General features: G+C 41.9%; 1 protein-coding gene across 3 annotated transcripts in view; it reads left to right on the forward strand.

The window, feature by feature from the left end:
• LOC105380101 (histone-lysine N-methyltransferase PRDM16) overlaps window positions 1-16500 on the forward strand; it is a 113830-nt gene that overhangs the window by 39785 nt on the left and 57545 nt on the right. For 2 of the 3 annotated variants that reach the window (XM_048622344.1, XM_038117085.2), the window contains exon 2: window positions 5129-5176. In XM_048622344.1, the coding sequence (XP_048478301.1) occupies window positions 5129-5176 (48 nt within the window). Of the gene's footprint in view, window positions 1-5128; window positions 5177-6414; window positions 6621-16500 lie in introns of those variants that run through there. The other variant, XM_038117083.2, reaches the window with a different exon arrangement.

Consider the following 16500-nt stretch of genomic DNA (forward strand, 5'->3'; position numbering starts at 1 on the left):
TAAGAATAATAAGATTGATTAAACCTTATAAATTGAATGAAAAGCATTGCCATAACTCCGATAAACCGTCAGCAGTGCAAAGCTAATCAAACAGAATTTCCCGCAATAAATGGCGATCCGCTAACCCGCAGATGCCACATGTACAAAATTCGTTTTATTAAGGCGTGGACTCACTAGATAAGTAGATTTGTGACAACCCGGTAATGTGGCACATAAATTTGTCCGCACAAACACCGTAACAGCGGCTTAGCTTCCGAGCAAACAAGGGCAGCGTCAAAATGACACCAGCAGCGGAGGGTTACAACTGTTTATTTGGAAAAAATATGCTTCCGAACGTAATTATACGGTTGGTGTTTGTAGTGAGTGCAGCGGGACAAAACATTTATGAGAGGTAAAACATAAGCAAATGTTTCTGTTTTCCATACATTGCATATATTATAAATTAATAATAATTCGAATAATTTACACACAATGTTTCATTTCAACTTACACTAAACATGTAATCACGTAGCCATAATCCACACTATCATATTGCTACCCATACCCACCCTACGCCCGACCACTTAGCTCAATCAAACAGCTTAGACAAAGATCCATAGACAATTAGACATGCGCGTTGCAAGACTTGGTGCGCGTGCGCAGCCCGCCCGGTGCGCGCACAATGCAGCGGAAGACGCCGCCTACCGGCAGATGGCGCTATTATTCAAAACTGGTTCAACTTTAATATAAGTTTTATTGACCTCACGTCTGGGGTCTGAGGTTATCAGCTTGAGGAATTTGGGAAGCGAAAAAACATGGGTTAATTAAAATTGGTATTGTTGGCGTACTGTTACTAGGGGGTTTCGGGTTTTAGAATATGCTGCGAGGCTACTAGGGATGGTTTCAGCGAGACGACTGCGGAAATTTTAGAAAAAGGCTGTAATGTCGCCTTTTCACATACTAGGTTTACGTTTTTACTCACATAGTTTACCATTTATTTTTGATTTTTGCAGATCTAATCTAACTGAACAATTCTTTCAGTATATTGTCAAACACTTGTATCGGCTACTGCCGCTATGGCACTAGCTTTATAAGGTGTTTGCGTTCTAAGAACAAGATTGATCTTGTAATTTTCAGTTGTAACCCAGGTTTCTATGTAGACTATTTTGTGATTAACATATTCGTGTTAAATTGTTATTGTCACTCAACAAAGATCACCAACAAAACAAACGTACAATATTTACATCCCTACAACTAGTACAATCGCACACAGACCAAACACAAATTCATTTCCGCTTATCACAGGAGCCGTCTGGCACGCGCCATTCATATCACACAAAAAACGTCTTTACAACACACACCAAGATAAGGGACCACGCGCCAAAATTGACTGGCCAAATGAATGAGGACAAAGGCATATCTTGAGTTACACTGGTTTGTATGAAGAGGAAGTAGGAAGGCGGCAGCTGATGGTTTCCTTTGGTATTTCTCCGGTAATGATGGCTTGGAGTGCATGCTCTTTTGTTTGTCGTCTTGTCGCGTGTCTTGGAGGTTGAAAGGTGCGACGGTACCGTTGCTCACAGATGCTCAACGCCGCGTGCTCGATAATTGAGACGGTAATTTAGGGTGCTAGAATGATACCGTTATGTTGTATTGCTTTACCATCAAGATATTGAAATGTAAAGAAATGTCGTAGTTGTTAAACCAAGATAGAGTGTGGTCGCTCAATCGCAACTGGGGCGATAACTTGGGGTCACACTGGAATCAATTTTACTTCGATTGATCGTGGCATCGAAATGGAAGGAATCATAATATAACCACACTTAATTCTACGTTTATTTATTATTATTATATTAGTTAGAAAGGTATTAAACAGTAACAGTCTGTCTTCGTCAGACTGTTCTTAAACCTATTTGAATTTGCGGAAATTGAAGTTTTAAGCAAAACTAACGGTTTATAAGTAAGTTGTTAATTCAGTAGGTACTAAAGGTTTTCCCACATATTTTTATCGAGTAACAGGGGTGGAGCGTGATTCGTCTAATTTCCTTGTGCGTGTGATATCCCCGTCGGTGTAGGTGAGGCATTATCTCTGTTACAGAACCCTCTTTTGTGCTTGTCTGTACCAGCACACTTTTATAGCTGACTATCCTTTAATTACACTTTCATTAAGGGTCGGCAATAGGGAATCGAGGGTTGGCATTGTCATAGAATTATGTAGTAAATGATGCTCTACAGTCTTGAAAAAAATCACACAGGTAGCCGAAGAGTTTAGCTAGGTGCTGAATCATTCGAATTTAAGTAAATGCTTATGGATAACTGTAAATTAAATCTGAAAAACCAGTAAATCACACTCCCGTATTGTAACAACTGTGTCGTAATTATCAAGAATTTTCATATAATTCTTATCAAATTATAAAGATAAATGCTTGGACTAGGCGCTAAATACCTTGTTTTTTAATGAACACACACCTATTTTGTGTAAATTAATCCCAAACTTGAGCAATTTTTTTCCCTCAAATCTTCATACAAATATCTATGGCGACTTTCTGTGTTATAAAATCATAAACACAAGCGACGTTTGACTCAGTCGGCCGGTGGCCTCCAAAGAAGGGTCACGTCGGTTTAGGCAGCACTGACAGCTCACGATCTAATTGTGTACAGACACAAAATCACTGCACATTGGTTGTCATTGCACTTTTTCAACTTTTATGACACCAACATAATTTGATTTGAAATTGAGGAAGTATAATATACTCAATACATTAAATGATAATGTTTTTTATTAGTTACATGGTACTTCTTGATTAAATTATATTTATTAATGCCTAACTAAAACTAACTAATATAAAATTAAAATTAAACTAAAAAGAAGATGCTGGCCAGATCGCTGCCACTGTCGGGTAGGGTACCCAAGACGCCCCGGCCGCGATACCCCGCTGTATAGCGATGCTTAGCCTTTGTGATAGGTAAGTGCCAGCTCTAGGGTCCCTTGAGACTTCTATTAGTCTGCTGCTGATGTCTTTAAAAAGCTGACGTGCCTCCGGTCCCCACGGCCCTGGGATGAGGAGCAGGAATATAGCGAATGGATCTAAGTGATGACAATAATTAGGTTAGGATTCAAAAACACAGTTTCATGGTGCTGGTTGAGGTATGGTCTCGTGAGGATCTGATTAGGGCAGTAACACGGTGGTGATTGAATTTTATTTCAAAGATGTTAATAGCTAAAAGCATCGAGTTTGGGCTATTAAGTATGTTTTTCAGAGAGAGGGAAAGATATTTTAGGTTTTCTCTGGATTAGTTAGGTTTACTGGGTTTACTAAATTCAATGTTATTGCATCAATAATAAAAAAATCAAGAAAATATTCAAAGTTTCCATCCTCGCTTTTCACGCACGTACACAAACTCATGCATTGTTCTAGGAGCAGGGTCTACCCTGGTGCATTTCTATGACCACTTTTCACTAGCGTCCCACTGGTTTCGGTGCTCAGTGGAATAGCACCATTAACCATTATTATTCTGAGATATCATCACTTCTTATTCTGAGTTATCCAACATAAAATCACGCCATCTATTGAATGCATTTTTTTAATTAGGATTTGTCTATGGTGTGGTCCCCAAATTTAGGGGTAAAAGCAAAATAATTATATTTTAACCTTTTTTATACCTATTATATTAAAAAACCTATTCAACGATACCCTACCTACACCATCAAAATAACCGGAAAAAATATCAGCGCCAATTTACTTGTATGGGAGAGGGAGTACCCCTTTTTTTTTTGGGTACTCCCCATATCTATGCGAAATATCAGCTTGATATCTTTACCCGTTTCTGAGAAAAAGGGCGGTGACAGACAGTCAGTCAGGCAGACGGACAACAAAGAGATCTTATAACTGTTCCTTTTTTCCTTTTGAGGTACGAAACCCTAAAAATAATAAAATATATTTTTCTGCTACCAAAAATATACTTACAAACATACATACAATCGAAAAACATTACTCTCCTCCTTCGGCAGTCGGGTAAAAACAAGTGAGACAGGGTTTCATTCTGAACTTTTGTTCTACGAGTTTTAAAAATTAACAAAAAAAAAACCTTTTTCATAGAAACTTTGTGGACACGTGACTTTTTACCATGGAAAACGATTATTTTTTTCTCGAATTTGCAAAACTCGTAGAACCAAAGTTGTTCAGAATGACCCCTTGAGTCATCCCCTTTCGGTTTAGTATAACTTATTATCTATACTTTAATACCTACCTGTAGTTACCTTTCTACAAGTAAATACCACATTTGTTTAGAAATCTAATCGGGTTCCGAGTATAGAGAAAAGTGACACCCCTATTAATTTCTACTCTTTCCTGGTGCTTACCAGTGTAATTAAAAATTATACTTACCCTAAAATCACCCAAAATATATTTGAACATAATTGTCAATAAAGTTGGCGAGTAAAAGTTTATCGACCCACTGTGCAAACTTACATGTGTGCGTGTCACTGCGTGTGCTGCGTGTGAACGATCATCTATCAGTACAGGGTTACTCTATACAGACGGAAAACTTCTTCTACTTTCGTGTCAGTGAACATGCAAATTTTTAAATTTGTCCAGACCAAAAAGAAGCAACTTTGATAGCATTCTGGTTGGCCTGGAGTAAGTCTTCACGAGTGCAGGTGGAAGGGCACAGGGGACAGGAGAGTAAATGCTCCATAGTCTTGGGGGCGGTACCACAGTCGCATAGGTTGGTACCATCGGTATAGCCCCACTTGCAAAGATTGTCCTTGCAGCAGCCTACCTCTGCTCGCAACCAATTTAGAGTCTTCCACATGTGCCAGGGAAGACTGTTACCGGGACGAACGAACGAGAGCTGTCGTGCAATCGGCACGTTTAATTTAACGAGATAGAGTCTAGGCACGCTCAGCAGCGCTTCGAAACATAGTTTTTCGTCATAATAGAGTCACCCCTCTGGTTGAGGTCTTATTTTAGTTTAAATCACTAGGTATTGCATTTAAAATACTATAAAATATAAACATACCAAAATCAACTTGTTTACCATACCCACGTTGATATCATGGAGGTAACAATATTTTTTCATGCCGTGCTTTAATATTTATCGGTAATTATACAACATACCTATTTATCATAATTTTTATTTCTTTCAGAAGCAGGAGAAAATGGGCATCCTACAGAAAACAACGAGGATATTACAGGTATGACACAATACAGGTATACTAAATAAGTTTTATTCAGTGATATTCTACAGGAACTTTAGATAATGACGACACGACATTAAAAGTAATGTTTCCTTGCTTTGACTGTTTACGGACAGAAAGAGACAGACATAGATTTAATGCCGATATTAGCTTTAAGTTTCTTTCAGCAACTCGGCATTACAATGCTCACATAAGGTCGATTTACATCAAACGAGCACCGAGGTAGATCAGCCCTTAAAAGCGTTCTTACTGTATTATTTCTGTGGTTCTAGCTCTTTATCTGTTTGAATACAGGCTTTCCTTTAGGTACACTAAAATAATGCTCTTATACTAGATCTCTGTTCGTTTGTTGTAAATTGGCCATTGCAGAAAAGTCTATAATCATAGATCACATTACTTTGTACAAATTTCCTATCAATAACTTACTTTAATCTACTGATTGTAGGTTTTTTATCTCATTAAATTACATTATCTATAGCAATATCGGATTAGGGTCGAGTGAATCGTTTATCAATTATCTATTGATTTTAATTAATGGATAATTTGATATGTCTCATAAATCTTTGATTCGTTTATTAGAACTGAGAGTTAGAAATTTCAAGCTTTTTTACTTTCGAGAAATTCATACTCTTATGATTACCCACCCTTAGGGTTATCCCACCCTTAGGGCTGAATTTTTGTAAAAAATGCCCCTTTTTCTTTTAGGAGTACTTTGGTGCTATGCTAGTGCTATGTCACTTAAAAAATTCATTGCTCGCGAGTGCACTATCACGTGAGTACAACATTGCGTAAAGCGGGTGGCTCGCTTGCGAGTCACCTCTGACAACCTCTTCGTCAGCATGTATCGTCTTCTTATCGGGTCGACGACAAACCAACAAAGTCGCTAAATAATACATGCCTAAGTGCCAATTTCTCCATTGTTGGTTATCTAACCGACAGGGATTGATTTATAAATTAAACTTCATCTCCATATAAAATTCATGACAGATGTGTCAAAAGTTAACCACTACTCCCTGGTTATGCTCTAACCGAGAATGGAGAAATTGGCACTAAATTTGGGCCACTGATACTGCACCGCTGGTAGCGGTCATGAGCTCTTCCCGCGTACAGGTGTAATAACGTTTGAGTCAGCATGTATGTATGTAGCCCATGTTTATTAGTAAGGTCGTTTAAAAGTATTTAATAGCCTATCAAATTGGGCCTGCCTTATCATTTGTTATCAGATAATTATATTGGTGGTTGTGTACCTGTCATGAGCCATGTACGCGTTCCATTCAGTTTCATTCTACAAATTACATAATATACTTCTGTGTTTATGTATATAGTGGTAAAGTGCGCGAAATAGGAGTCCCACAAAGCCTTATATGTGTGAGTGGATAATTTTTGTGTGAAGCCAGAAGTGAATGGATTTATCAAATGATCAATCATTTATCAAAACAACGTAAGTCCTTAAACTAAGTACATGATTTTCGCAAAGTTTATTATTATATTAGAATATTTATTTAACCATCGTGTTTTTTTTTATATCGGCCACTGACGAACCTAAACTAACATAACCATAGCATCTATTAAAATTTACTTTACAACTACATACCTACATACTTACTGTTAAGTTTACGATTTTTTTGTGACGACTCTGATGTCTAAATTCTTTACTTGGTTTTGAACGACTCAATGTTAAGTTAAGAAGCTGATCCAACGCCCCACTATCTTATAATGTTTTTGTTTTCTTGCTCAAGTTTGCTTATCTCACTAATAGTATGAACGTGAAAGTTTGTTAGTATGGGCGCACAAATGTTTTTTTTACGGGAAAATGGCTGGACCATTTTTTTTTTAATTGCCGTGTCTCGAACTGATCAAACTGTTGGCGCTTGGCATTGGCAGTGTGCACACATATCTTTTGCTGACTGTACACATAAGCACCATAACTATAATTCCGAGCTATCGGCAGCACTAGCATGGCAGGAATAGCTTCGCTGCACATCATTACACGGTCGCAGTGGGGTTTTATTATTCGGTCGCGGGTCGCGCGCCGCGGAATGCCGGGCCGGGCACGCGCAAGCTATAACCCCGGGTTATGGCTTCTGTCTCACCGCTAATAAACTGCGGGGTGGAGTTTATCAGTGGACTTCCTGAAGGTGGGCCATTGCACCCGGCGCGGCATACTGCAAAACTATTTATACGGCATGTGAGAAATCGCAATTAGAGGTTATACAGATTAACCAATGTCCTGCCTTTATTCTTGATGCCACTTTACTTTCAGGCCATTCTTTCACACGAATTATTTATATGCCAAACTCCACGGACCAAGCGGTATGGATATATATTATACAGTGTAGACGAGATAATGTATCCTTTAAAGAAATGTGCATTGAAAAAAATACAACTACATATTTATAGCTTCGCGATGCCTGAAGTGGATACAAAACGCCCACCATTTAGCCCAAGAGTATTTTTATTTGAATGTTGGCCTTTTATTTTTTACATAACCGAAGTAGGGTGGCACGTGCAACAGTTTTACATGAGAAGCGGCACCAATTACACGCAATCCAGTACCATTGGTTCAAGTGCCATCATTATCTTGGCGTTTACTTGCTGAAATGAATTCTGTTGCGTGGGTATTTGTGTGTATTTTCGCGTGTAGTTTATTGAGGTTTTGGGAGACACGTCGAGTGAGCAGTCCTGGTAGGAGGGGACATAGTTAAAGCGTTTAGGTGAAGAGGTTTTCGAGAGTTTTCTGCCTTTTATGCAGCTCTCTATCGCGTTCGGTTGTGCCTATTTCGCGTTCGAAGGGAGCGATCGTTTTGACAGCCCTCCGGATCCGGACTGCTGATGCGAAAAAGTGGAAAATTATATAAGGGACTTATATATTTACTTTCAATTTTAATGCCATGAATGTTTATTTTATAATTATAGGTTTAAAATATATTGTGTGCAATAGAAAAAATATAACTTTGCAAGATCTGTAATGTATGCGCTAAGCTCTACAATCATTGGCTAAGCAGCATGAAGTCTTTATAGGTAATTACAATTAGCTGCTAGAGTAGGTACCTATATTTAAACTCGGAACAGTCATAATTTATCGATAAATTCATTGAAGTGGATAATTAGTGATTGGATGGTTATTTCAGATGAATACGATCTATTTTTAAACGGCTCCTTAAAATTACGTTTCTGTAGGTATGAATAAGCACAAAATAAAAAGTTAGCTTAAGTACCTATACACAATTGCATTGCACTGCACATTACACACTGGTATGTGTTGAGATCTCCAAGGCAAAAATATCGATGAATTTGCTCATTTATTTTTTGCGGGTAAACAACAGTTTTGATAATAATTATCATCGTCAAACTATAAGACAAATGCACTTATAAGATAATTATGAAACTATGGTATGGTCTTGTTTTAGAAAGAATGTGATTACAGAACCTGCTGCCAATCTCATTTTTCACGATTTTCTTCCAGTACGTGTAGCATGGCGTGTTACAGTGTCACAGCTACCGTGCCACCATATACCGATAGTGACACAAAATTTTATCGCAGCTTGTCCTGTCAGCCGTGACGCGGATCCCATGGCAACCCTAAAATTGGCTGTAAAACAGATTTCATTACCAACTGCCCTCTTCAGTAATTGTTCACAATTCTCTCATATTAAACTGTGTGGATCTGATCCATTGTTAATGGTCTTTTGTGCTTTTTTGTTTCACGATACTCTTTGTTTTACTCCGCCATTGCTAGATGGGGAAAAGATATTCGACATTTAAAATCGCTTTTAGCATGTTTGTATGAAACGCATTTTTTATAAGTCGTGTCGTTCACTGTAGTTTGACTATTGTAATCGGAAAGCAATCATGACGAAGTATTTTCATATTTACAATCTCATTCATACCTACTTAATTATTACAGGTAGTGTCGGTATATAAGATGGTAATTGTTTTCATACTCACATGACTCACATCTATGATTTAGAGACTCATATTGGACATGATTGTTGGTATACCTATGGACGCTAGAATGGCAAAATTCTCTAGCGTTTATTTATTTTTAAAAAGTTAATTAATACTACTCATATACCTTGCTGAATGCGCATTTTTTTTTCAGCAATGTTGTTAGACATTTTTAATTTTTCAGCGTTGATATTATATTCAAAACAAATGACGTAACAACACTTATATAAATAAAAATATTTGTATTTATGCGCATTATATAAGATGCAGGTTTTTCCACATGGAACAATGATGTCGATTCTGAAGGCAGAAATTCTAAATTTAGAGCTGCCAAAACCTTAATTTCTTTGTTTAAAATTCGACTCTATGATTGTTTCTGTAAATGTCATTTTATGCTAGTAAATTTTTTAGTTTGACAGCGTTAAAATTGGAATTTCTGCCTTCAGAATCGATATCAATATCATTATAAAGATAATGATAAGTTAGATTAGGCTATCATCGTATCATCACTGGTCTTAAGTCGATGATTACGAACTGATGTTTTATTGACTGTGTTAATAATGACACTACAGTTCTGAAAACTATAGGTTGAGCTTTTGAATTTATCAGTTAAATGAAATGTATACTTCATATTTTATCTTATATTATAAGTATACATAGTCTTGATAAGATTGTAAAAAAATGTGTGTCACACACTTTTAACTTACGACATTTTCAATATTTTTACTATTTTTTTAAGTTAAGACGATTGGTTAGTACATAATATATATGTTATACTAAGCTGTTTAAACAAAGTAATTTTCTAATACAGAAAAGATACAAAAGTCACCAAGTAGGTACTAGTCCAGTGCTAGACTCTTCGAAGCATGGAACTGCTTACAAAATAAGTACTTTAACATTTTGACCTCACCAGACGCCATCTTTCGCTCTCATTTTTAAGAGCGAAAGAGCGGATTGTTTTACTGAATTGCATAGGCAACGCTATGTCCTAACCCCAACTTACCAAAATGTGCCAAAACCACCAAAAGTTTATTAGGTCAACAATTCTTTTCAGATATTTCTGAAACAGTGTGCGAATCACAATTATTGTCAACTCTAGTCGATAGTAATTCGATATAGCGTTTTATTACCCCCTTATTCATAAAAAGTTACTGGACGCTTTAGCTAATGTTTTGTCACTCTCTGACAGAACAATTTGCTCTTGACTCTTTGACAGAGAGTGACAAAACAGTTCAATAACTAAAGCGTCCAGTAACTTTTTTATGAATACGGGTGTTAGTTTCTAACGTTACCGATAGGGGCGCTGATGGTGATTTGCACACAGACTTGGCACGTCTTCTTCTTCATTTGTCAGATTACAGTAACAACACAAACTGCATCTACAATGACCCTGCAGCTATCAATAATTCGTAATTAATTATCTAAGCTCATTCGCCGGCACGTGTCTAGCCGACCACAGACCGCGGAGTGTGCAGACACGACAACCCGCCGCAGGCTAACCGGGTGGGTGTTTATCAGTGAGCTACCGAGCAGCATCATGTTATTATCAATGTACACGAGGTCCTGATTAACATGACTAAGAAATAAATTAGGTAGTCATTCTGTAGTGTATACATATTTTTCATACATATTTGGATGTGGAAAATGGTTTCGCGATTGTCGATTTATTTTCAACAGATATTTTACATTACCAGTATCCAGTTCATTTGCCTACGTTTGAGAGCGTCACTGATAAATTGTCTTCCCGTATAGTGTCACCACCCCCCGCCCCGCCGCGGGCTATATGAAATTAATTTCAGTTACCGCCGGATTTGTGTACTCTTCCGCTCGCTGCCGACCCCGCCGCCCTGCTGGAAAAGGAAGCAACTGCCTTTTGTTTGTTCATATTATTATTATTGTAATTTTTCGGTGGACGTTTGTCATATTATTACTGTTGGTATCATATCTATAATTTTTTTAGAATCAACTTTCTAATACCTAGATATATTCTATAAGTTAATTTAAAAAAAGTTAAATATAAAGAGCAAAAACGTCTTTTTAGTGGAAATTAAATTTACTTACAGATTTTATTCATTAAATTCCGATAAGAAAATATAAATATTTAATTTTCTAAACGCACTTAAATAACAAAATGGCCAAGAACTCTATTTCCCACCAAATTCCAATAAGACTTTTCACTAATCTCAGATACGGCCACATCCCCGTGCCCGTTGAAGCAAACATCCACTCAGTTAGCTCAGCCCCCACTCCGGTTATTATCCTCGGATACCGCTTATCTACTGCAGGTTGACTCCACCGCTAATATACTCTACACCGCTCTGTAGATACCTAATACTGTGGTTTTGTGAAATGTGAACGTTAGCTATTTTAGGTTACACTTGTCACTTATTTTTATGTAAAAAAATATGTAATTGACATTAATACAGCAGTACGGATTATGCCACATCCACTCAGCAAACATCCACTCAGTTAGCTCAGCCCCCACTCCGGTTATTATCCTCGGATACCGCTTATCTACTGCAGGTTGACTCCACCGCTAATATACTCTACACCACTCTGTAGATACCTGATACTGTGGTTTTGTGAAATGTGAACGTTAGCTATTTTAGATCACACTTGTCACTTATTTTTATATAAAAAAAATATGTAATTGACATTAATACAGCAGTACGGATTATGCCATATTACATACATTAACACAATGGAATCGGTCTACGGGAGTTGCGTGGCCTAAAACTTCCATTTGCTGTCGAGCTTATTTTTAATCAATGTTAACACCCTCAATCAAACATAGTTTTCTAGAATGTGTATCTAATATGGTTCCACCAATCAAAATTCCTCATTACTACATCATACAACTTAACCTAAACGAAGCCCACACGTTAATTACCGACTGCACCACCCACTCAGCGCACCCCAGTCTAACCGCAAGACATAAAAGCCAAGATAGACGCGTTCTTTTTTCAAAAAGACACTTGGCAAGGCTTTTACGGCCGTGTGAGTGGAGAGTGCTGTCGCGATCAGCTCCACTGCTCACCCTGATGCGAGACGACAGTAAAAAATATAGAGCCCTCCCCCCTACCCCTCTAGGCGACCTCACCCCGCGCGCCATCTTGAAAAACTTTGTCACTTGTAGCCACAAATCGATCCTTATCTGCGCGCTACGCCCCGTAGCAGTGCTACGGAAAATGCTACGAGAGTAGATGGATTGGTCGGTTTTCGGAAAGTTTTTGGTTGTTTCAGTGTTATGTTTAACATTTGTTAGGGGTGGACTGTATTTGAAAGTCTTCTTCAGTTTTCTTAGTTGTTTATTGTTCCGCTTCTGTTTTCTGAATGACAATTTGCGTACCAAAATGACCCTACTTAAGTACTCAGAATTGGTCACGCAACCGATAGCTGATAAGGTGAGATACCTAACTCTAATACTTACAACCAATGATATCAAAGTATAACAACTTACAAACTATGCTATACGAAACTATTACATATACATGTTAATCTAATCTTATGCTAGGTTTTCGTCGTGAACATTCTCCCGCCGTCGCTATCTTGCGATTCTATTGGCAGCACGACGATCCTCTTCGTTGGTCTACGCAGCATGTGCCCGTTGCTCTTACTGATGTCGACGACTCGCACGATGTTGTCCTTCCCTGGGTAGACAGCTGTGACTCGTCCTCGAGGCCAGGTGTTGCGCGGGTTGTTGGAGTCACACACGATGACCAGGTCGCCGATCTTCGGTTGGCTGCCGGTGCTGTGTGGCTCCCGCCGGTGTTGGAGTAGCGGTAGGTACTCCTGCATCCACGTCTGCCACCTGTTGAGCTTGCCTCCAGTGCTGTCGTGCTCTCCTGCTGTCGTGCATTCTTCCACGTGTGTCCGAGCGACACGACGGCGCTGCTCTCCTTTTCGTCGCTGGTCTTGGGTACTGGTTCCTTGTTCTCCGTGGGCCAGTGTTCTTCAGAATGCCGCAGGAACTCGGGCCGGTCGAAGTCGTGTGGCGTGGCTCGAGTTGCGTCATCGGTGACATTTTCGGCTGTAGGTACCCATCCCCACTCGTTTTTCTTCGTAGATTCTTCGATTTCAGCGAACCTGTGAGCGACGAAGGTCTTGAATGTGCGTGGCTCAGCTCGTATCCATGCCAGCACCGTCTGTGAGTTGCTCCAGAACACTCTTCTCGTGATGTCTTCATAATCGTGTTCCGATCGAGTTGTGTTCGAGATGCGAGTTTCGAGTACCGCAGCCTGTAGTCCTAGCCGTGGTATTGACGTAGGCTTGATTGGTGCGACTCTGTTCTTCGCCATGGCCAGTGTGACCTTCACGCTGCCGTCTTCTCGTTGCATTCTCCAGTAGGCCGACGCGGGCGGCGGTTTCGACGGCGGACGGTCCACTCGTAGCTCCTCAGCCGGCGTCTTATGAGTGTTAAGACGAAAGCCGACATTGTCTTTATGTACGTGCCACATGAGGCCGAGTGTCTTCTCTATTTTGCTCCCGCCGATGTCGATCGTAGCTGTCCCGGGGTCGGTGATGAGGTGGCTTAGTACTCGTCGCTCGTTCGATGCCCATCCGCGTAGTTCGAAGCCCGCTTGTCGATGTATCTCGTCGACTGTCTTCGTGACGTGCTGAGCCTCCCCCACCGACGTGAAGCTTTGCAGGTAGTCGTCCATGTAGTGGTTCTTCTCGATTGCTCGGACGGCCTCGGGGTGCGTGTCAGCGAAGTCTCTGGCGTTTCTATTCATGATGAACAGTGCCGTGCACGGTGACGATGATTCGCCGAAGATGACAGACGTCATGCGGTACTCGTCTGGTGTACCCTCCCGCCGGTTGCTGCGCCAGAGGAAGCGCAGCGCATCTCTGTATCAGCTCGAAGTATTGTTTCATAATTTTTTCCATTGATTCTTCCGCGCTCGTGACGTACCCGCAGAAGTTCACAGGTTTGCTCTGTGTAGTGCGGCAGCCGTGCAGTACCCAGCCGAGCTGTGTGCGAGATGCCACAGGCTGGTCACGGCTGCCGTCTCGGACTTCCCTCGAGACAATTAAGTCCCAGTTGTCCTGGCCGATGAGTAGTTTTGGCGATGCCCCGTCGTAGGCAAGTTCCTCTTGAATGTCGCTCAGGTGGCTGCAGTCGTCGACTTCTTCTTTCTTCACCGTCTGAGTGATGAAGTCGAGCTTCTCGACTGTGCGTGCGTCTTCAAGCTTGAACTCTTCTTGTGCGTGCTTGCCCCGTATGGTGAAGTCGACTTTCTTGCTCTTCGAGTGTCGAACTTCTTTGCCGCTGACTCCTTGCACCCACATCGGATCCGTGGGGCCGTCGAGACCGAGAGAGTTGGCCACGTCCGCGTCGATCATCGTGATGGTGCTTCCCTCGTCGAATAGTGCGTAGGTATCAATACTGGAGTAAGGGCCAGTAAGTACCACGGGCGCTAGTTTCAGGTAAGCGCGGCGACGCTCGCTGTTGTTCGCTGCGACGGTCGGTTTTTCTGTCGTGGACGCGGTGACCTCTTCGCGTTTGTCTTCTTTCTTGACAGCTTCTTGATGCAGGAGCTTGTGGTGGCTCAGTTTGCAGCCGAAGACACCGCAGGGCTTCGCTTTACATGAGAAGCGGCGATGTGTGCTACGTAGGCAGCGGAAGCACAGCTTGTTCTGTTTCACTATTTCCCAGCTCTCGTCAGTCGTCTTCTCGGTGAATCTAGTGCATTCAGGTAATTTATGGGCCTGTTTGCACATAGGGCAGCCGTTCTCTTCTTCCTTGTGTGTGTTCTCGGCGGCGTAGGTACGTTCCGTCTTCTTCTTCGCAGCTTTCTCCCCCGCACTCACGGGTGTAGGTGCGCTGTTGTTGATCTGCTCGAGCGCGGCGTATGGGCCGCACTTGTCCGCTTCGTGGTTCAGGAAGGTGGACAGCTTCTTCAGGTTGGATTCTTCTCCATGCGTGAAGTTGTACTCGTACCATTTGTCACGAAGAATCGGTGTGAGCTTCTCAATTGCAGTGCGCTCGATCTCCGGGTTGTAGAGGAAGTGCGGTTTCTTCAGTGCTTCGATCGTAGCTACAATGTTGGCCAGCTTGCTCGCGAAGATGCACAGGTCACGTGGGCTCTCAGCTAACTTCGGTAGTTTCTTCACTTTGTCGAGCTCGTTGAGTATGAGTGCTTCTGGCCGCCCGAACCGTCGTTCCAAGCCCTGTATAATGACGACAGGGTTCGGATCGCTGATTAGTAGACAGCTGACGGCTTCGAGGGCGGCCCCACGCAGGCTTTTTCTCAGGCGGGCGACGTTTTCTATCTTCGTGAAGTACTTCTCGGTTTCATGGTAGGCCGCACGAAACGGTAGCCACTCGCTGCTGTTTCCGTTGAACGTAGGTAGATCTTGAATGTACCGTGGCGGCTCTCTGTAGCCGCCGCCGCTCAGCACACTTTTCAATAGTGCGGCGAGCTGCGTGAGGTCTTCACTCGACGACTTTTCTTGCTGACGTGCGGGAGGCGCGCGCTCTTCATACTGCGGCGCCTCGACGACCCGTGGCGGTTCCGTAGGTATCCACGGGGTGGGAGGGGCCTGTGTCTGGCCCCTCACTGGGGACGAGCCTCTTGCCTGGCCCGCTGTGAGAGCGAGAGCAGGGGGCGGCGGCTTAGAGGATCGCTCCTGCACCCACTGCTCGATGCGCTCGCTCTTGTCGACGATGTCTTCGTCTTCCTCGTCGGACGAGTCCTCCGCTTGTATCCGCATGAGCTTCACCCTCGCTAGCTCGGCGGCGGCTTGTGCTTCCTTCTTATGCGCCTCGGCCAACTGCTCCTTAGCCTCCAATTCCGCGAGGAATCTCTTGCGGGAGGCTTTGGAGTGATGTGACCGAGGCCGTAAGGTAGCTGGCTGCGATGTGACTTGACGCACCACAGTGACCACGCTCGTTTCTCGAGGTGGAGGCGTCGCAGGGCGCTCTGATCCGGTAGCGCTTGCGTTCGCCGCCGACGTGGTCGTGGCGGATGTCTCAGTCACACCGCTTCCCATAGTCGTCGTGGTGTTGCTCGTGCAGACCGTGCTTGATTCGGCGGTACTGGACTCTTCCTTCCGGCTACTGTGGCTTCTAGTAACCGGCATGTTCGTTCTTTATTCCCGTTTTCGACTCTTCGATAGACCAATGTTCAGTAGGTCTGCCAATGTCTTCCTCTTATCTGGCTTCTCGAAGGTTCGATGTTTCTTCTGATCCGTCTCGTAGGACCAATGTTGGGGGTGGACTGTATTTGAAAGTCTTCTTCAGTTTTCTTAGTTGTTTATTGTTCCGCTTCTGTTTTCTGAATGACAATTTGCGTACCAAAATGACCCTACTTAAGTACTCAGAATTGGTCACGCAACCGATAGCTGATAAGGTGAGATACCTAACTCTAATA

Source organism: Plutella xylostella, chromosome 3 (genome assembly GCF_932276165.1).
Source record: "Plutella xylostella chromosome 3, ilPluXylo3.1, whole genome shotgun sequence".
In the NCBI taxonomy this organism is placed as follows: Eukaryota; Metazoa; Arthropoda; class Insecta; order Lepidoptera; family Plutellidae; genus Plutella; species Plutella xylostella.